Source organism: Misgurnus anguillicaudatus, chromosome 9, assembly GCF_027580225.2.
Source record: "Misgurnus anguillicaudatus chromosome 9, ASM2758022v2, whole genome shotgun sequence".
Lineage (NCBI taxonomy): Eukaryota > Metazoa > Chordata > Actinopteri > Cypriniformes > Cobitidae > Misgurnus > Misgurnus anguillicaudatus.
In genome coordinates this window covers 5,845,244-5,868,060 of record NC_073345.2, presented here as the reverse complement: position 1 = coordinate 5,868,060, position 22,817 = coordinate 5,845,244, and the positions used below count along the sequence as shown (strand labels likewise).

At 37.7% G+C, this 22,817-nt stretch overlaps 1 protein-coding gene across 1 annotated transcript in view; it reads left to right on the top strand.

Annotated features, from left to right (window-relative positions):
• stk26 (serine/threonine protein kinase 26) overlaps positions 1 to 22,334 on the top strand; it is a 36,814-nt gene extending 14,480 nt beyond the window's left edge. The window contains exons 3-11 of the mRNA XM_073871067.1: positions 4,809 to 4,865; positions 5,934 to 6,045; positions 10,176 to 10,330; positions 11,828 to 12,013; positions 12,128 to 12,278; positions 16,244 to 16,329; positions 16,425 to 16,487; positions 16,999 to 17,138; positions 20,685 to 22,334. Coding sequence (XP_073727168.1) covers positions 4,809 to 4,865; positions 5,934 to 6,045; positions 10,176 to 10,330; positions 11,828 to 12,013; positions 12,128 to 12,278; positions 16,244 to 16,329; positions 16,425 to 16,487; positions 16,999 to 17,138; positions 20,685 to 20,700 — 966 coding nt within the window. The 3' untranslated portion in view covers positions 20,701 to 22,334. The remainder of the gene's footprint in view (positions 1 to 4,808; positions 4,866 to 5,933; positions 6,046 to 10,175; positions 10,331 to 11,827; positions 12,014 to 12,127; positions 12,279 to 16,243; positions 16,330 to 16,424; positions 16,488 to 16,998; positions 17,139 to 20,684) is intronic.
• Positions 22,335 to 22,817: the final 483 nt, after the last annotated feature.

Genomic DNA, 22,817 nt, shown 5'->3' with positions numbered 1-22,817 from the left:
TAATTTGGATTTGCATTGTAAATACTCATATTCAGTAAAATACATCATGGAATCAAACAAAATTGTAACTTCATAAATTATTTATTTTTCACTTCTGCCAACCTTGTTTGAAATGTTTGAAATTTTCAACATTGAGTCCATAAAACAAATAACAGCTTAATACCCAACAGACTCCTCTCTGAACACCTCCCTCTCTCTCTCTTTCTCTCTCTCTCTCTCAAACATAGTTCACGCACACACACACACGCACACACACACACACACACACACACACTCTCTCTCTCTCTCTCTCTCTTTCTCTCTCTCTCTCTCTCACACACACACACACACACAAACACACAAGCTCTCTCTCTCACTCACACACACTCTCTCTCTCTCTCTCTCTCTCTCTCACACACACTTGTGTAATGCTCTGAATGCTCAAGGCTGCGCCCAGAAAAATGAGCGTGTCGCACCGCGTGCGCGTCTCTTCCGTTCGTGCGCCTACATATGAAATAACTAACTTGAGCGCGCAAAAGACGCTTACAAACTTACAAAAAGTAGCCAAGTCTCATACCGCTCAGATCAAGGGAAGTATTTAAAAAAAATCTAAATTATTTTGCCCACATTTGTCCCCAACACGTTATAATGACTCATCATTGATGAGGGTTAATGGCTACTTTAGCTATTATTACATTAGCTATCTACCAACTAACCAGACATTAAAAAAATGACAAGCACTTACTATGGCTCTTCAAATGACGGACAAAATTGGAGGTTGTCACGTGGCTGCCCGTGATTTTAATGTTGCATGTCTTGCAATGCACTGTTCGTCTTTTGACATCTTGTTGAAGCCGAAAGCGATGACCCTCGGTACCCCTCCGGCTGACATGTTGATATCTGATCTAAGTGGGCGTGGCGTGCGTAAGGTACGAGAGCTGCATAGTGTCGTGATTCAGTCATGATAACGCCATTCTTAGCCTGCGCTCCAGCTGCGTCAACTTTATTTTTTTAAATTATTTATATATTTTATATTCAAACTGAAAACATGATGTGATTAACACTCAAGTCATTCAAGTCATCGTGTCTCAAGTCAAGTCAAGTCCCGAGTCTTTAACTTCCAAGTCCGAGTCAAGTCTCAAGTATTTTATTTTTTGTCAAGTCAAGTCACAAGTCACAAAAATAGCGACTCGAGTCGACTCGAGTCCAAGTCACCAAGTCACAAGTCCCCATGTCTGCCAAATGGTTACGACTTATTTAATGCTTTTTCACTTCATCTATACTGTCTTTTACAGACTTAAATGTAAGATATACATGAACATTAATTCGTATGTATTTCTTATTGTTTGGCAATGCAGGTTGCAGACGAATTTAAGTTTTTCCTTTAATCTCCGGTTTTGTGCGCCGCGCCGTATTTGGCCACTGGCTGGTTTAGTGAGGGCTCACGTGTTATTAAACGTGCTTCTCCGCCGCCCGCATCAACACATCATGAGAGATTTGTAAGCTTTCTGTTATAAAGTCTACTTTAGTTTGTTAATAACGAGACAGACACGGAGAACGAAATGAAACGGAGAACATTTATTATATGCGGTGCTCTTTCGAAAATGAACCGGATAACTGCACATGGCAGTTTAAAGCAAAGCTCCGTCTTTGTAAAATGTTGTAAAATTAAGCTAACGTTAGCAAGGTTGCACAGTCAACAATAATGTATCGAGCCAGCTTACGTTATTTGTAAAATAATGTTAAACACAGATATTCAATCTTGTTCAATCCGTCTGTTGTTTTTATCGGATAAACATCATCACGAGGAAGAGTTTTCTCCGCAGCACCCGCATTATTGTATCTAGTCAGAACGGGCTTTCACCGAAGCAGGTAGGATAAATACGGTTTTCTTTATTCACAAATACATGTCAAACTAAACTGAGAAGATATTTAAATGGCGACTGAGCAGTTGGTTATGTAGATGTGTTTTTTCGTTTGCTCCGGTCTCTTATTTGGAGTCTGTTTAAGGGTTTAAATGATGATAGCCTACTTTGTCAAGTCCTCAAACTTTAAACTTCGCAAGTCCTCAAACTTCGCTTAGATTTCGGGTTAGTGTATAATATTTGGTATAATATAATGTATGTAAGATCAAACAGTAATGAATTCATACTAACGACCGACTTGAAACTAATGGTTTGACTGACTCAGACTTCGCTCCGCATGGGGTTTTAACGCCTTTTTTTCTGTAGGATATTTTTTTAAAAGAATGTAAAAAAAATACATATTTTTTACAATGTTTTCAACTTAAAAATACATACATACACATTATAACTTTAGCTTGTTGTGGATATTTCCTAATTATAAGCCTTCTGTGAAATTATGACAAAATGAAAAATACAAAAGACGCATGTCTTAATTAACATAATTAAAATAAACGAATATTCGAATATTCGTTCTTTATGAGCTTAAATATTCGAATAGTAAATTACTGGAAAATGCCCATCCCTAATTTTTAGCCTTTCATTGATACAACTAAAGCGGCTGATCTCCGTAGTTTCGTATTGCAAGTAGGGGTGACCTCGACTAAGGATTTACATATTCGAATCAGAATTGTCGAATCTTTTCATAGTCGACCGATAGTCGAATCATCTATGTTTGTGTGCATGGGTTGGGAGGGGGTCAGACCAGGTACAAATTGGTAACTTTTATTTTCTTTTACAAGCAGCACACATAAACAACTTTCTGACCAAAACAAGTGACCAAAACTGTATTTCAATTGATGATTGAAGACAAAACTGACAATGCATTTATATATTTTTAAGGTAAAATGTAATGCAACATTTGTTTAATTATTCATAACATTTTATTCATAACACGATCTACAGAACATCACACAAAAAACTTTTTGATAAGTAAACCTAAAAATATACCGCAAAGGTGATCCTGCCTTGGAAACCCCGGCTACACTTCAGTGTTTTTATTTAATTTGGAGATTTAGCGCGTCAAAGCAGTCATGACCCAAAAAAACGACAAATGAGAAATGACAAATAATTTGTGATTGTTACTGCAAATGATAAAAACGAAGCTTTATATACAATTCATTAAACGTTAATTTATAACAAGAAAAACACTGCTTATAGACACTACGCGTATTTAACACAGAAATACCTGCTTGCTTGCTTTGACTTTGATCATCTCTGTATTCACTTTAGATACAAAAAAGACCTGATGATATTATTTATTTCAGGAATCTCTTTGCTAACATTTGAAAGTGAACACCGACCGTAATATTAAATCACCAGAAAGACAGTCGTGTCAGGCATAAATATAGGTTTGGTGCAGATATTTTCCGTTTCATCACGGAAATTTAAAGAAACGGCTTACCTGTTTTGTAGTTCAACTTTTGACAAGATAACCAAAATGTATGATAAATACATTTTAAAAACTTATACCCGTCGAAAAACATCAGTTTTTTAATGTTTAGTTTGATGAACTCCTAAATATGAGATGCAGATCACCTAGCGCGTTTGCCTAAATTGCATGCGCAAGCATGGCCAGCACGCAATAGCGCAACATCGATACAACGAAAAGCAATCCAAAATGTACAGACTTAAATGAGATCAGAATTTACGTTTTTAATAAATAATTTTTTTTTATAAAATAAGGTCAGAAGTAACAAAGTGCAGAACAAATGTGCAAAATGCCTCAAGTGCACGGAAACAAAACACAAGCCAAATAGATAAATCAGATAACCCAGAGTGATTTATAAATAAAATAAAGAAATTATTAAAAGAACGAAAGTATAGCCAGAATTACCAGCTTTGTCTTTTAAATGTAGAAACAAAAGGCAATGGTTTATTAACACAGGAACCTCTTTTTGGACGTGTAGCCCTGTCACAGGGATTGTTGGATTTATTAACGCATTTTAAAAATATTTATCGAAAGCTGCTACTTCACATATTATTTGCAGGATTATAATAATATGCTGTATATTAATATATTGGGAGAAAGCTGTTATATGTGAAATCAGATAATGTGGGCACCCATATGGCCAAATTTGAAGGATCCTCATTTCATAACACATCTGCGACGATTCGACTGTGAGATTGGTAGTCGAATCAGGCTTCTCCTATCGATGCATTGAATCTATTCGGGGTCACCCCTAATTGCAAGCATGTGAAAGTTGCGCGATCCTATTTCAACAATGAAACATATTTCAACATACACACGTACAAAACTCTGTGCAGCATGTTTACTTGCTAAACAAGCAGTGTACTCCGCCATAATATTAGTTTGCGTCCATATAAACTCATCATTACTCCCGCTCGCATTTGAATGACAGCAGAGGGACTCGCCCACCATCTCACAGACCACCCCCTCACAGTATTCAGGACAGAAGCGGTCGAAAGTGGACAAAAGAGACGGATTTAAATACCAGGTGTAAACGTGATGTGATTCTCTCGTCCACTTGTGATCCGATCGATGAAAACACATCTTAATACCAAGTGTAAACAGCCATTAAGATTTTACAAACAACCTTTACAAAAACATTATTGGTGTGCATCTTGAGACAAAACAATGACACTGATATGTGTTAAGATATGTCAGTACAAGTTGTTTTTAAATTAAATGCATTTTAGTCTGGGACTTGGATAAGCCTTGATTGGGAAACCACCCCTATTGAGTTTTACGTATATAATCTGTAATTTTATATTTTAAGCCTTGAAAAATATCAGTTTTTAAACCATAAAATGGTTATGGATTTGTGTGTCAATGCAAATTCTGTTGCACATAGTCTTGTCTTGACATAGCCATGAATTATCTCATTTTCCGTTGTTTTTCTGTAGGGCAGTAAACTATGGATCATAATGGAATATTTGGGAGGAGGTTCAGCTCTGGATCTGGTAAGTACTTCATCAGTGAGTCTCCACAGCTTTAGATTGCAGTAGGGCTGGGCGATAAATCGATTTTATTGATTAACTTGAATGTGTAGTTTACGTCGACTTGTTTGAAACTAAGGCAATCGATTTTCTTATTAACACTGGCCTACCAGTACACCATCAGAACGCGTTTTCAGTGCTGCTGGAAATATTATAACCCCAAAAAGAGTTCTCACTTGAAACCGAGTGTTGTTTTACAGATGGAAGTGCTACATCACGCACATATTGGCGCCAATCCCGTGCGTGCTCCGGGGCTCGGCTCGAGCACCCACCAAAATGACCAAGCACATATGCTCTATTGCTTCATATTTTGCGTCTAAAACCACGTTCCTCTTTCTTTTTAAAGCGCGTGGGCGCTCCTGATCGCCTGTCGTATTTTAAGCATTGCTTGACGTTGTGACTGGCACCTATGAACACGCACGTTTGTTAAAGAACCATATTTGATCCTCGGTTAAATTTTTATATTTCAAAATATATGTATGCATTTTATATAAGCCTATAAGCATCAATGCGCATGCACATACACACAAACACACATTCTATAACAACCGTATTTGTGTAATGAATTAGTGCATTAACACTGCAGTGGTAAAATACTGCCACCATCACGGCCCTAGTAGCAGTATGACCAATTCACTGCAGCAGAGACATGCACACCTCCCTAAAACAACCTACCATCTTAGATTGCAGTGTATCTTATACCCCTTAAAATAGTTCACTTATAGTTCATGTTATAGACCTATATAGTGGCTTTGCAGAAAACGTGAACTGAACAATCTTCAAAGCTTCCAGTAATGAAAGTGAATGTGTCAAAACAAAAGCACTATTAAAGTTATACCTGCATCTTGTCTGCCCTATAATTCAAATCTTTACAATAGTTTAATGCGAGTGTCTTAATGAATACTGACTTAAAATTCACTCGTTTGACCTCAAAGGTATATTTGTGTCAACGGTGAAAAAATGAGAGTGATAAATGACAAATGTAAATATTTTGTGAACTCTTTACCTAACTTGTTGTAAATTTGTTTGTAGCTGCGAGCTGGACCCTTTGATGAATGCCAGATAGCCACTATGCTAAAAGAAATACTGAAAGGTTTGGACTACCTGCATTCTGAGAAGAAAATCCACAGGGACATAAAAGCTGTGTGCGCAGTGTATTTGCCTCTGTGCAATGAATATTTGTGTCTGCGCAGGACAAGCGGGTGTGACTGTTTTGTTTTTCCACTGCCGTTTGTTTTTACACTTGTTTAAAATGGGAAGGGGGAGGTGGGTTTTCTACAAAGACCTGCACTGATTTTTTGTATGTCTTTAATTTATTTTAAGTGGGTTTACTTAGCCTTGTATTTTACAATTAGAAATTATATTGAAATACAAACAAAATATGAGAGTTTATAAAGTTTCTTTGACATGTTTTTATGCAATCAAATCAAAGCTAAGGCTTCTACTAATACACTGTTTCAGTATTACAGTTTTGTCATTCATTCGAGTACAACGTAGTGTTTAAAGGTCAGCAATAGATAAAGCAATGTTTATAGTTTTTAAGTAGGCAAATTACTCAACCATTATAAGTAAATAAATTTTTTTTTAATTAAACCTTACATTTCTTCAAAATCCCATCTCAAAAGCGAAAACAAAGTTATTTTACAATTTTACATGAGGATTAATGTGAAATAATTTTGCAATGAATTGTTAATCATTAAAGAGCAACAGCAGGGCTCGACATTAAGGCTTGTCTGGGACAAGTGGATTTTTTGTAGGACAAGTGTAAGAGAAAATTAGTTGTCCGACTGGACAAGTTAAATTTCAATCAATGTTACTTCACGTTATGTGCCGTTAACGAAAGAGCAGAACGCGCAGCGCAAACACCGAGTGGAATATTGAACAGAGAGCGCGGCACGCCGACACACACGTTTACATGTACTGTTATTGTTACTAAACAAGCTGTGCGCGCATTAAACCTGATCGACGAACAAGGAGAGGCGGGAGTCGCGGGACGGCGTGGAGTGGAGAGTGATGTTTCTTCAGGCTCCGGCGTGAATATAAATGACGTTACTGTGTGTCAAAAAAGCCGATTTAAGTCCGTATTTTTTCTCTTCTACCGTTCGGTAAAAACACATAATGGGCTTAAAATCTTGTTTAAGAATCTGTTTTATAACGAGAATCTCTCTTTCAGCGCGCCTATGATTGTGTGCGCTGCGCGACAGCTGATTTGAATCTGACAGTGTGTCACTGTACATTAAAAATCCCACACGAACATTACAGCGTAAATGCTGGTTTAAGATTGATTTTATATATATATAACAGATAATCTAGATACATTTATTCTAATACGTTTTTTAAAACATGGTAATGTTTTAATGTTTTGCTTTAGTGTTTTAATGTCAGACAATCATTGAAAAATCTTCTATTATTTTGCTTTAATTGTTGTCTGGTTAGAACAAGTATGTCTCACTCAAAATATTCAAATCGTTGACTTTATTAAATGTGCATAGATGTGTGGTTAGTATAATGCATGCACAGTCCACAAAACCTCCTTTGATTTGAATCAATCCTGCTTATTTAAACTATAACTATTTACACTATTCAGCCGATCTCCTTTCCCGTTATCATTCACCTGCTCTATTCTCCGACACTGCGCAGAGTCTAGCGGAAAGTTTTGGAACAGTCCATTTCGCACTTAATAACAGGGGTGACCGGATTAGACCATTTATTAAAGGTGACACTTTTCTACAATCATTGAAATGTGGCAAAAATGAAGAGAAAGGCAGCAGATATAGCATCATTCTTCAGAAAGAGCAAGAAACAGCCAAATTAATCTTAGTAAATTTATTCAAAGTAAATTTCAAAAGTTTTATTTGATTAAATAGTTTAAAAGAACATGAGGTTGAATTATAACTATAAATTTTATGTTAATCTCAATTCATTTTAATTAAAATGAAAGTATTGTAGCAATTGTATGTTACACATTATTCTGATTAACACACCTATATTACTTAAAAGTATTTTAAGGATGGATGATAGAGATTTTATGTGCCACCAGAGTAACTGCTGGCCCCTGCCTGGCCACCCCTATGAAATATCCCTTGCTCCGCCACTGATTAGCAAAACACAAAAAATACATTATATTATAAATCTTTACCCAGACAACTGACTTTTGTGCATGGACAAGTGAAACACAAATTTACTTGTCCGAAGGACAAGTTGCTCAAAAAGTTAATGTCAAGCCCTGAACAGCTAGTGGGGGTAAGCTGTATTTGAAAAACTTTTTTTGGTCATTTTAAAATTAAATTTTATTTAAATAGTGCTTTTCACAATTGTTTATTTGTTTCAAAGCAGCTTTTCATTAATAGATGCAGGAAAAAAACATAGAAAAATCATAAAACATAAGCAGCAGAATACAACGGATAAGATTAACCATTCTAGCAAGTGTAGTAAAAATGTAACGTATTTAAGAGGGTGCCAAGTTAAGCCAGTGTCTGCAGACTCCCCAGGGGTTGAAAAAACCCTGTGGGCAAAAAGTCCTAGGAGGGGAAAAACCCTTGGGAGAGAGCCAGACATAGCTGATTCTATAGAGGATATATTATATAATAGATAAGATTTTTTACAATTTTATAGGGATTAAAATGTATTATATACAGTGAGGAAAATAAGTATTTGAACACCCTGCTATTTTGCAAGTTCTCCCACTTAGAAATCATGGAGGGGTCTAAAATTGTCATCGTAGGTGCATGTCTACTGTGAGAGACATAATCTAAAAAAAATCCAGAAATCACAATGATTTTTTTTAACTATTTATTTGTATGATACAGCTGCAAATAAGTATTTGGACACCTGAGAAAATCAATGTTAGTATTTGGTACAGTAGCCTTTATTTGCAATTACAGAGGTCAAACGTTTCCTGTAGTTTTTCACCAGGTTTGCGCAGAGATTTTGGCACAACCCTCCACACAGATCTTCTCTAGGTCAGTCAGGTTTCTGGCCTTTCGCTGAGAAACACAGAGTTTGAGCTCCCTCCAAAGATTCTCTATTGGGTTTAGGTCTGGAGACTGGCTAGGCCACGCCAGAACCTTGATACAGAGCCACTCCTTGGTTATCCTGGCTGGGTGCTTCGGGTCATTGTCATGTTGGAAGGCCCATCCTCGACCCATCTTCAATGCTCTAACTGAGGGAAGGAGGTAGTTTCCCAAAATCTTGCAATACATGGCCCCGGTCATCCTCTCCTTAATACAGTGCAGTCGCCCTGTCCCATGTGCAGAAAAACACCCCCAAAGCATGATGCTATCACCCCCATGCTTTACAGTAGGGATGGTGTTCTTGGGATGGTACTCATCATTCTTCTTCCTCCAAACACGTTTGGTGGAATTATGACCAAAAAGTTCTATTTTGGTCTCATCTGACCACATGACTTTCTCCCATGACTCTTCTGGATCATCCAAATGGTCATTGGCAAACTTAAGACGGGCCTGAACATGTGCTGGTTTAAGCAGGGGAACCTTCCGTGCCATGCATGATTTCAAACCGTGACGTCTTAGTGTATTACCAACAGTAACCTTGGAAACGATGGTCCCAGCTCTTTTCAGGTCATTCACCAGCTTTTCCCATGTAGTTCTGGGCTGATTTCTCACCTTTCTTAGGATCATTGAGACCCCACAAGGTGAGATCTTGCACGGAGCCCCAGTCCGAGGGAGATTGACAGTCATGTTTAGCTTCTTCCATTTTCTAATGATCGCTCCAACAGTGGACCTTTTTTACCAAGCTGTTTGGCAATTTTCTCTTAGCCCTTTCCAGCTTTGTGGAGGTGTACAATTTTGTCTGTAGTGTCTTTGGACAGCTCTTTGGTCTTGGGCATATTAGTAGTTGGATTCTTACTGATTGTATGGGGTGGACAGTTGTCTTTATGCAGCTAATGACCTCAAACAGGTGCATCTAATTTAGGATAATAAATGGAGGGGAGGTGGACATTGTAAAGACAGACTAACAGGTCTTTGAGGGTCAGATTTCTAGCTGATAGACAGGTGTTCAAATACTTATTTGCAGCTGTATCATACAAATAAATAGTTAAAAAAAAGCACCTACGATTACACTTTCAGACCCCTCCATGATTTCTAAGTGTGAGAACTTGGAAAATAGCAGGGTGTTTAAATAATAAACTATTATTCAGCAACGTTTTCGAACGTTTAACGCTTACCCCACCTGTAAAAGTTGAAATTCATACATTCTTCTATTATTATCATTTAAATCCTCCTCTCATACACTTTTACATGGATACAGCTGCCAATGTGCTGTTGTCGGAGTCCGGTGAGGTGAAGCTAGCAGACTTCGGTGTTGCGGGGCAGCTGACAGACACGCAGATCAAAAGGGAGACATTTGTGGGTACACCGTTCTGGATGGCCCCAGAAGTCATCCAACAGTCCGCTTATGACTCAAAGGTAAGTCAGTCTGTGCTAAATCTAAAGTCTTTCACATGGGTGAAAAACAATAACCAGGCATATTTTATTTTATGTACATCATCTTCTACCATGTTTAAACCAAGTAGATATGGCGAAAAGAGTAGTCAGGAGATTAGTGATGATAACATCCTACATGCTGTCAGTGCCATGAATGGTGTGAGTACAAGGCAGCATCTCCAGGTGCTCCTTTGAGAACCAGGACAAAAAAGTTATGTGACACCCCTGCATATATCCATCATAAAAATAATCTGAAAGACTCCAGTGGGTTTTTAAATGGCTCTTAAAGTAAAACGATGGTGCTGTGTAAAAAGTCATTTTTAAACTACAAACATTGACTCTCTGGTAATGCTTGCATGCATGTTCATGTGTGGTACGGCCCATAACCCTTTCAAGGCTCGTGAATTCAAAAGGACACAGGCCGAACAAGGGTTTAACCTCTCGTATTGTAAAGCTCTCGCAAGATTTGATGAACATGGAAGTGCAGAGGATAGTCCACAAACAAAATGGTCATAAACTATTATTTTTCCTCCTTTTTTGTAAAAGAAAAAATAATTCTGAGATTCTTGGAATACATGCTTTTTATTAGAGGCGTCAGTTATTTGAAAGTTTTATTATACCTTTACTTTATGAGAGAGGTCAAAGGGGTCACACTTGCTTCACATCTTGACTTATTTTAATGCGCTAATAGCCATTACCTGAATGTTTACAGTTTACAGTACATAATAAATGTTTTACATAAACCTATTGTTTCACTTTAAAAGACATTAACACAAAAACACAAATACATGTAAATTGAGCAATACACTTTTTTAATAAATTGGAATATCAGTTTAATATATAACAACAGCAGTGTCATTCTGTATACATCAATGCAAATTTAGTTAGTTACTGCTGCATGTGTGTGTTTGCTGGGGTCATAATGAGCATTGGTAAATAATATTATAATACAATATTAGTACAAACAATATTACAATATTAGTGCAGCATTAGTTTAACGGCCTCTGGTCAGAAAGCGTCTGGTGTTAATTAATAACCCCCTTATGTTCTCCTGTATATTTTATGTTAGTAAAAGCCATGAAAGCATTAAATGGTTAATAAGGACCCTTCACTGTATTAGCATTAGTCATGATAATGCCAACCATTGCGTACATTTAACAAGGAAGTTTTTTTTTTTAAATACGACTTTGTGCCAAAGTACCAGTAGAGATATATGTGCTTTTTGAAAATGTAAAAATTGGAGACGATTCAATTGCATTACAAATGCAAGGAGAGACTTGTATGATATTTAAAATAAATGTGATCAACTGATAGAAAGTCGCATATCCCTGGAATAGCATGAAGGCGAGTAAATAATGTAGAAGTCCGGTGTATAATAATGGCTTAACTCTTCCTCACTTTTTCTTGCTGTATTCACATACTGATCATGCTGATCTCAGCACGGGTTTGGTCTTATGAAGATGTTTATTTTGCTTTTAGGCTGATATTTGGTCTCTTGGGATTACTGCGATTGAGCTGGCCAAGGGTGAACCCCCCAACTCCGACATGCACCCCATGAAAGTTCTCTTCCATATCCCAAAGAATACACCACCCACCCTCAACGGAGACTTCTCAAAGATCTTTAAAGAGTTTGTGGACTCCTGTCTTAACAAGGACCCTACATTTGTAAGCACACACAAACTCTTATTTTCTCTCATTCTCTAGCAGAGAAACGGCAAAAAAACATAATCGAATATGTTTGTAAAGTTATCAAAATGTTATATCATCTACCTTTCTCAGAGGCCAACGGCAAAAGAACTCTTGAAGCACAAGTTCATCGGTAAACATGCCAAGAAGACATCCTACCTCACCGAGTTGATTGACAGGTTAAAGCGCTGGAAAGCTGAAGGCCACAGTGATGAAGAATCCGACTCTGACTCTGACTCGGAGTATTTATTATCATTTACCCCTATGCCTTTCTATGTTCTTCAGAACCAGAATGGAGAATTTTTGGAAATATCCTGCTAGTTCTTGTCCTTAAATTTCCAACTTACTGTGCCTTTTTTTTCAAGCTTCGGTAAGACGTAGACGCTTTATAAAATAGAATCCATTATTTTATGAAAATCCTGACCTTGATGGAGAGTTGTAAGACAAGAACGTTTTCCTAAAAAATAATTTTTTGGTTCTGAGGTAAACAATCTTAAATGTACAGGTGGTATACTTTTAGGAAAAAAACTGTCCAATGCAGCACTTTTTATAAAAAAGAAAAAATAATAAAATGCTTTGAATAGGACTACTTGATTTGGTCAAAAACAAAGGCATACAATCATTGAAACGGCAGATAAAAAACAGATTGTGATTTCAAGGAATAATTCATCAAAATATGAAAATTCTCAAATAATTTACACTTGAACTAAATTCTTTATAAAAAAGCTGTCATCTTATAGTGAGGCTTCAAAATGCACTAACTTCCATCATCATGAAAGTAATCTAAATAACTCTTGTGGGTTAATGCATTTTGAGAGAAGGGGTTTCATTTTTTTTAACAAAGAGATCAGCATGGTTTGCATAAAAATGGTGGCACTTCTAAATTGTTTCTCATGTGTCTAGATGTTATATGCGTGTTTCATTACAAGGCACGCAGGAAACACAGAGATGCGTTGTTTAAATAGAGCAAATGTTGCTTTGGTGATCTGTATGTTGCCATAGATAAGTGCTGTATCGTTTGCTAAATAAACTCAAAATATGAATGGTTTCCTCTCACAAGCATAGAACATGAATATCTTGTCTTTTTGGAGGTATGCATGTTGACCCCTGTATAAGAAAATAACACAACAGCATTTTAATATAAAATTGTTTGACCGAAGGTAGAAAGTCATATGTCTCAAATATTGTGAGGGTGAATAAATTATGAGTTTTCATATTTGGGTGAACTTTATGCTAAACTTGATTCGTTGTTCAGCCCTATGTTCTAATAATATAAAATACCCAGAATCGTTTACAACACCGCGCCACATAATATCAGTTTACAGTCTAGGACTTTATTATTTAGTTATCAGTTTTGAGCTCTTTAGACATCTAAACATCAAAGTTTCATGTTTGGTAAATGGCTGTTAATATTTAATGACTGAAATGTTTAGTCTTTCAGAGCAGTCATTTAAATTGCTTTTATTGCCTGTTGTAAAATTTAATGTCTCTTCACGGAGTATCGTCATAGTTCAAAGAAAATGTGTTGCTCAACCAAAACTGTTTCGCATTTGTTATTGGCCTCTTACACACAGAAATTTTGGTAAATTCCCATGAATTACTTTACCAGTAAATACTAGGACTGCTCGATTATGGGCAAAACATAATTCATTAACACAATTACTAAAACATTAATTTTTTAACCTTTGTATTAAAGGATTAGTCCATTTTCTAAAAAAAAATCCAGATAGTTTGCTCGCCACCATGTCATCCGGGGTGTTGATGTCATTCTTTGTTCAGTCGAGAATAAATTATGTATTTTTTTTTTTGAGGAAAACATTCCAGGATTTTTCTCATTTTAATGGAGTTTAATAGAGCCCAACATGTAATACTTAACTCAACACTTAACAGTTTATTTCGACGGACTCTAAACGATCCCAAACGAGGCATAAGGGTCTTATCTAGCGAAACGATTGTCATTTACTTTTATACCACAACTTCTCTTCTTCTGGTCATGTGACGCGCCAGCGCGACCTCGCGTAATTGCATATAGACGTCAAAAGGTCACGTGTTACATATATGAAACGCACATTTCCGGACCATTTTAATTAGTATCATTCCATATACAACAACATCTGAACGGTCCTCTTTCTCCACACTTGTAAACACTGGGGCGTAGTTTTGCATACGTCATCTGTGACCTCACGTAATACGTCATCACGTCAAGAGGTCACGCATGACGTATTCAAAACTACGCCCCAGTGTTTAAGAAGTGTGGAGAAAGAGGACCGTTCAGATGTTGTTGTATGTGGAATGATACTAATTAATGTATTTGTGTCAGTTTATTGTTTAAAATGGTGCATCACAGGACCAGAGATTGACAAGAAGTTTTGGTTTAAAAGTGCATATTTTTATTTCGTTTCGCTAGATAAGACCCTTATGCCTCATTTGGGATCGCTTATAGTTTTTTAAAACTCTGTTTAAAAAAATGTTAAGTGTTGGGGAATGTTTCTGGAATGAAATCCTGGAATGTTTTCTTCAGAAAAAAAATTCTTCTTGACTGAAAAAAGATATCAACATTTTGGATTACAAGGTGGTGAGTAAATTATCTGGATTTTTTTTATTCACTAATACTTTAAAGGTATAGCGGAAGATTTTCCCGAATTATTTAAAAGAACCGCCCCTCGATATTTTTTTTAAAATGCACACACAACACTCTCCCTCCTCCCGAGAGAGAGCATGCAGGAGCCTATTCTTCTCTCCACTCTGTTTACAAGTTGCTGTCGGCATGTTTACCGTGTCTGTGCGGTTCGTGACTCGTGCCAAGGCTAGCATCGCTAATCATAGCTTACATCAACTTTTACTAGCAGTGATTTTAAATGGATTTCTTCAAATAGCATGACAAAATGTACCTTTCCAGTAGAAACTTCACGTGGGAAGCCCAACCTGTCCTTTTAGCTCACGCCAGCGGCCAGCATGTGAAATAGTCTCCCATAAACACTCTGGTCTTGTTTCTTTCTTCATAGTCCTTTCTCTTCTTGTCATACAATTCGTAGACACTTTTTCTCTTGCGACCCTCAGACATTTTGAAAAAAAAACACAGCGAAAACGCAAGCTTCAATGAATGGTTGAAATCGTAGCACAACACACATACACGTGAAAGTGCAGAAAGCAAACCTAGAGGCAAGCACGTACGACGGTTATACGTCAACATATAATCAGAATGATTGACATCTGGGATGACCAATAACAGAGGTGATCCACCCGGAAAACGAAAATCTTCCGCTATACCTTTAAGTAAGTGTTGCAATAGGCTACATGTGTCAAAACAATGGTGCCTTATAGTGCCTTACAAACACATCGGCCCAGCAGCACGCAATATGTAAGGAATAATTGACGACGGGCCGTTGAGTTGTGAGAAAGTAGTGCACACCAAGGTGGTAATGCGGCACGACGCGAAGCGGAGTGCCGTTACACCGCAGGTGTGCATTGTTTTCAAATAGTTCAGGGGACCGGAGTCAATTATTCCGCTTATACCACGGTTACCACAAACATTGCTCTGGTGCCTATTTTTAAGACAGTTGAAAAGTTAGGTGTGCGGTTTACAGAAAAATAATCAACACCCATAGAACATTTCTCAGCCAATCAGAATGCAGCATTCAACAGACCCGTGGTATAAATATATTTTAATCACACAATAATTGTTTCACCTCAATTATCTTGTTTTTTCTAATTGTTCAAATCAAAAACGATTAATTGCACAGCCCTAGTAAATACAAAAATGTCGCAGTGACATCAAATGGAACTGAACGGAGTCGCAACCTGCGTCTTGAACAGCCATAATGTCTACACATAGGCTGCACAGAGAGTTTGCAAAAGACTTGGGCATTTGGCAAATAGTAATCTTTACCAGTACTTTTTTTCTCAATCCATGATGTAAAACTTTGGTCATACAGTATGAAACTTCCAAACTTCCCTATGGAAGTTTTTCTCTCACACTTAAAGGCTAATTCACAATGATCCAACAAACGGAAAAAAAGAGTTTGTTGGGTCAGTTTAAAACCCCTGTAAATGAGAATTTTGGGGTTTGTTGGTGTTTGTTGTTGTTGGATCAGCGTGAATTGGCCTTACTGTCTCCTGTTCGATCAAGTAATTGTAAATAATAAAGACTTTGTCTCTATCCAGTGTCTAATAAATGACATGTTTATGGTTTTATGTATGATAGGGAGTCCAGCAGTAAGGACAGTGACTCATCTCCTCCATGGTCCTTCACCACCGTTCGTAAGAAGCCAAACAAAGGGCAGTCCAATGGAATTGTGAGTTTTGTTTGACATTGTTTGTACAAACAAAGATTTATTGGTGATGCGTAAGCCCTAATCGGTTCCTGTGTATCTTACATATCTTCCTTCAGGATCAAGATGTTACGAAGAAATCAGCCAGTTTAACCACAGTGATGGCTCCTGTGTTTTCTGAGGTAGGGCTTGGGTTTTTATGTCCAGATACAATGTTACAGATATAACAACATCTTTTTAAAGGGTTCAAATGATGAATTGATTTTCCTTGATCTTCTGAGAATAAAGTGATTGATGTACTAGAAAAACATGATGCTACTGTACTATGTGTAAAATTGACAGCGTGGTAAAATGTCATTTAATTTAGTTTATTTTATTTAAGGATGGGCCATTTAAAAAACGATGTCCTTTCACATGGCACAGTGGGCATTTGTTAAAGGCACAGTAGTTTATTACTTTGGGATAAAACAAAGTTATGATTTTGTTGAATCTTAACACAATTATGATTATGGCACATAAAAAATGCTATTTTAAGTCAATCCTGGGGAAAATATTTTACGCTGCCATGTAATTTTGCTAAATATAAAGTTAATGTAATATTTCTAGTGTTTCGGTGTACTATATATGTGTTTATTTTATAGTAAGTGGACTATCAATATCAATATTTCATGTGTATGCATTGATTTATTGTAGCTGAAAGCAGAACACAGGGATGCAGACCGCCTGATAAAAGGAGTCATCGAGGAGCTAGAGAAGAGCCTGCATATGGCTGAAGACCTCTGCCCGGGAGTCACTGACAAAATGATCGGCCACATCCTGGAAAGAGTGCAGAGGTCAGACACACAGGGCACTTTACACACATCATAGATATATACACTAGATGTCGCCTTGGCTACGGCAGTTCATTGGAACAAATGCGTGAACCAATAGAGCGGCCATCTTGAAACAGGGGAGCCCTGGATCAGCGTCATTGTAGGCAATGGTGTAATGGAAATAAAATCACCATAAATTGTTATAAATGCGATTTTCTACTTATTATGATAATCTACTTTTTCTAACTATAATGCGTAGTGCTAGTAGGCCTAATATCAATAAGCAGCGCAAAAGTTTGGCATCATCCATGAATTCGAAGTACAGGCGGAGATAGCAGCGTTACCTAGCTACTTCTTAAGACCCCTGTTCCAAGATGGCGGTGGGTTTTGATGGATGCTTTGAACCCCAAGGCGACATCTAGTGTATATATCTATGTACACACACAAGCTATACTTCAGTGTCCCATACCTTTTTTAAACCATAAGTGTTGTTATGAGAACTATTAGTTGTTAGATAAACGATCATATACACTGCACGATTTCTGGCTGTCCCAGACGTAAGAAACAATTGTAGCGATTTCTGTGATCGTGGCTCTTCAACGGTGGTCCTATGTCGTACAGTGAGAGAGTTTCAAAGATGCCCATTTTCCCGGCGTTACATCCAAAGATATCCTATGATAGTTTTCTGACAGTGTCAGAAATTCAGCATGATCAACGCACAGTGTGTTTGTTGCTACGACATGCATACTGGTATTTGTTTAACACTAGTGCATGCTGGTGACGCTGGTAACAAACTTTGCTGTCCACATTACTTAAGAGTTGTCGACCTTTGAAAATGGAGATGTTTGTGAATGCTCCTGTTTTTGTTTTAAAACCCTGGGGTTGGCCTGCAGTGTAGACAGACCCAAATGGACATGATTTTATTTGTGATATACACAGTTATATGCATATACAATCTGTAGTGAAATGTAAATAAGTAATTTCCCATGTTTAGAAGTGTTCTGCTGTCGTATGCGTTTGTGCAAATGTCTTGTGGGCAAAGACAGTGTGTGTATTAGTAAGAAAAAACGAAATTCTTTAATGTCACAGATGGAGTGACCAGAACGGCGTCTGAAAGCAGCGGCGCCGTCTTTAATGTCACAGAGGTGTGGCCGCCCACATTTGTTCCCTAATTGGGAATCATTGTGTGTTTTTCCCTGATTCATCAAGCCCCTATCATAAGACTATTACTCTACCAAAAGATGACAATGGCCAGCTGCGATGACTGAATTGCAATGTTGTTTTCCTTTTTAAAGTTATAGTTCGGCCAAAGATGATATTGATCCCATGATTTGCTCGCCCGGGGGCCGTCCGAGATGCAGATATGTCCATCATTTTTCAGACAAACACCTGAAAATGTCTTATATTTCAGCTGCTAAACAGTAAAGTTATGGGGTCCATGTCCTTCAAGTCCAAAAAATTTGCATATATTCTTCCCCAGAATCCAAACGGCTCCAGGATGATAAACAAAGGTCTTCTGAGGGTAATCCGTGCGGTGTTGTTGTAGAAATATCCATATTTATAACGTTATAAACGAAAATAACTAGCTTCCGGTAGGGCCGCCATCTTAGACTCCTCTGTATTCAGGAGTATCAGCGTAGTGTACGCACTTTTCTTAGTGACGTATGAGCAGCAGCAGAGAAACCTTTGTAAACTACGTATGCTCTCATCTTGAATGTGGACGCGACTAAGATGGTGGCGTTACCGGAAGCTAGTTATTTTCATTTATAAGGTTTTAAATGTGGATATTTCTACAACAAAATGGCATATTATCCTCGGAGGGCCTTTGTTTGTCGTCGTGGAGCCATTTGGATTTCTTTTGTGAAGGATAGATGTACGTTTTTTGGACTTGAAGGAAGTGGACCCCCTAACTTTACATTTGATTAACTCAAAGATCTAAAACATTTTCTAAAATAACTGAAAACGTGTTTGTCTGAAAAATGATGGACATGTGCATCTCGGACGGCTTCGGGGTGGGCGGATCGTGGGTTTAATATCATTTTTGGCCGAACTATCCCTTTAACAGTTAAACTGTGCATTTTATAAAACTGCAGCATCCTACATGCACAAGAGGTTAGCAGTTGACTCTTTTACACTTCTACGCTCATGCCCAGTATGCATGAATGTGACATGCATTTTTGGTTGTGTAAAATGTGGACTGAGATCTTTTTGGTAGGGCTGCACGATAAATCACATGCGACTGTCACGCGCATCTCGTCAGTAAAGCCGGTGCCTTGTTTCAATTCAATTTTATTTATATAGCGCTTTTCACAATTGATAATTGTTTCAAAGCGGATTTACATTAATAGAAGCAGTGGAAAACACAGAAAATTGACAGACAACATAAGTAGCAAAATACAGCGGCTATGAATAAACTTTACAAGCGGGCATATTAATAATGTAACGTATAGAAGAGGGTGCTAAATTAATCCAATGTCGGCTGAATCCCCGGGGTTGAGAAACCCCCTAGGTGAAAAACCTCCTGACTTTTTTAGCCAGGAGGGGAAAAAGTCCTAGAAGGAAAAAACCGCCTTGGGAGATGGAGATGTTGGCCTATATTGATAGGATAGCATCTTGCAGTTGATGGAGATTTGTGGGATGCACATCCAGGGCACGAAGCTCCCGTTCCACCACATCCTAAAGATGCTCTATTGGGTTGAGATCTGGTGACTGTGGGGCCATTTTAGTACAGTGAACTCATTGTCATGTTCAAGAATTTGAAATGATTCAAGCTTTGTGACATGATGCATTATCCTGCTGGAAGTAGCCATCAGAGGATGGGTACATGGTGGTCATAAAGAGATGGACATGGTCAGAAACAATGCTCCGGTAGGCTGTGGCCTTTAAGCGATACCCAATTGGCACTAAGGGGCCTTAAGTGTGCCAAGAAAACATCCCCCACACCGTTACACCATTGCATAAATGAGAAATTGAACAGGTGTTCCTAATAATCCTTTAGGTGAGTGTATATATGTAAATGGATAAGGAGATTAAACAGGTTTCACTGGTGGTCGTTGGTCAGGCATCGGCTGGGCATCACAGTGAAGGATGGCCAGTAGATCAGTGGTGTGTTAACCTTCACGGCAGCTGGGACTGGATCTGTTTGTCTCATTGTCCTCAGGATCGAGGACGAGATGGGGAGAGAGAAACAAAATCCTATTAGTGTGGGGGGGATTAGTAGAAATTCTCCATCACCGGCTTTCAGATGGAGCGGCATTTACTACACAAAGCCGTAGTTCACTTACAACCATTTCACATTCATTATCGTAGGCGCTACGTCCGCCCCAATTGTCAGTGAGCTACGGCATTGTGGGGTTAGTGCCGCTCCATCTGAAAGCAGGATGGCATACATCAATATTTTTGTGTCTCGAGTTAAATAGGCAATGAAATGCTGATATAAACACACAAACTCGATGTATTTTTTGCTGTTGGGAGTCATTTTAAAATGGCTTAATGTCAGATGCGTCGACTTGTACAGATGTTTCTACCTCACGTTCACCTCTGATCTTATGGTTTCTCTCTTCATAGGTTCTCTGTGAGTTAGTGCAGTGCCGCACGGGGTCACTCATAAGACGACACCCAGGAGGAAGGACATTACAGGGCATCAGGTTTCCTAATGTCAGGCCCTCCTCATCACTGCACCTTATCACACTTAAACACACTCAAACACATGTACAGAGGAAGGAGGGCCTTGGAGTTGCACACTATCTTATAACCAAAAGGTTTATGTCTCCCAAAGAATGACTATGCATAGTGTGCTTAAATGTATTTATATAATTTTGCCATGTGCTTTTAAATTTCTTCAGCTGGTGCCCAAGGATGTGCGTGTGTGTGTGTGTTACTGTTATTTTACTTCATATTTTATTTTGAAAGACACAATGTTGTTACTGAATAAGTAGATCTGCGCACAGCATTAGGCAAATCTATCTCACACACACGTATATATATATCTCAATCCATCACTTTTATTTTACCATTTAAACTTCAATCAGTAATATTTATGTGTGGGAGATTTAGCAAAGTCATTTTGTTTGTCTTGGTTTGGGATTTCTTTATAATGCTCTACACACTGTTACCTGTAGCATCACATAACTGCTGTATTGGAATGACAAGCATATCATATCGGTCAAAAACCAAATAGAAATACCTCAGTTTAGATAAAGCAATCATTTACAAGAAAACACAGCTTGTGCTTAGTTTAGATCAAGTTAAGTTTTATTTTAAACTGCTGGGAAATAAGAGGAGTTTTGCTGTGCAAAAGCTGCCTCCGCATCGGATTCGTAACAATGGGAATTATTTTTAATTGGCATGGTCATTTGTTTAGTTATTTCTGGATCTTTTATAAATATACATATATGATACATTGCTGTTAGGAAAAATTATCAGCCTTTGTCGTTAAATATTTTGCCCTTCATGCCCACTTTTACAGTTTTTGAGCTAATATTTTTATATACATGAATAGAGTTACTGTACTTTTGAAGGAAATATGCACTTGCACACACTTATCAAATGTTTTTTTTTTTTACATACAGAGCTGTTTTTCTTTACAGACATTCCATTTTCTTTGAGTAGATCTCAAGGGAGCTCATGGTACCCCGGGGGCAAAATATCTACACACAAAAGCAACTGAGCTGCCCAAAATACCAGCAAGTGATTTCAAGGTCACCGTAATATAGACACAGAATTCAGGCACTATAAAAATGTTTTCTATGTTTCCTATAATAAGGGATTTTTTTGCCAAGCTGTAATGAAACATGTAAGTGTGCCATCACTGGTATGGTGGTGATTTCATACATGCTCCTGTTGGCTGGGAGAGATGATGCCAACGTTACATAAACATCCCATTGTGCCTAAACTTCACTTCTATATGTATATGTGATGTCCTGGTCTTCTCAAACAGCTTTAAAACAAATGTTTCACACGCGTTGCCAGACTGCTGGAAGATTTTAGACCAATAAAGGTGTTTAGTAGAAGATTTTTATATTTCTTTATAGGTATGTAGATGCAGAAGCTAGTTTTGTAAATTTCTTCATCAGAGCTTTTGTAAAGTAACGTTGCCGCACAGAATCTTTCAAGGCTGTATCATATATATATATATATGCTGTTTTTCTTTCTTGTTTGACTTAACTGTTACAGATTAGTTTTGTTTGGTGTGGCAAATAAAGATGTAAATTATGACCTCTGATTGCGACTCTACTTTTCCACCAATATCAAGTTTTAAATGCACATTATTTTTTTTAAATGTAGTTTATTAAAGTATGGGAGGAGTTGGTCATGTACAGTAATCCAACCAATAAGCGTGAAGATGGCTCACTGCTATATGACCATCCTGTGACAGTTTTGTCTCCCCATCGCCTTACTCGCCACCAGTATCCCAGTTAAAGATAGGGAAGTACTCTGGGCTCAGGCTAATATTTCGAGCTCACAGCCCTCCCTTTTGACAGCACGCCAAATATGCTTTCTCATTATTACCCTATTGATTACTTTTTAATGCGAACTCGTGAAAGATAGACTTTGCACACTGGTTTATTTATAATTTCTACAATTTCACTCAAAATTACTCAAGGATATAAAATATAGTTCACCAGTTAACTGCACCCATGTTAAAAGATGGTCCTTAACCCAGCCAGAAATCCTAAACGAATATACCAAGTTGCTGAT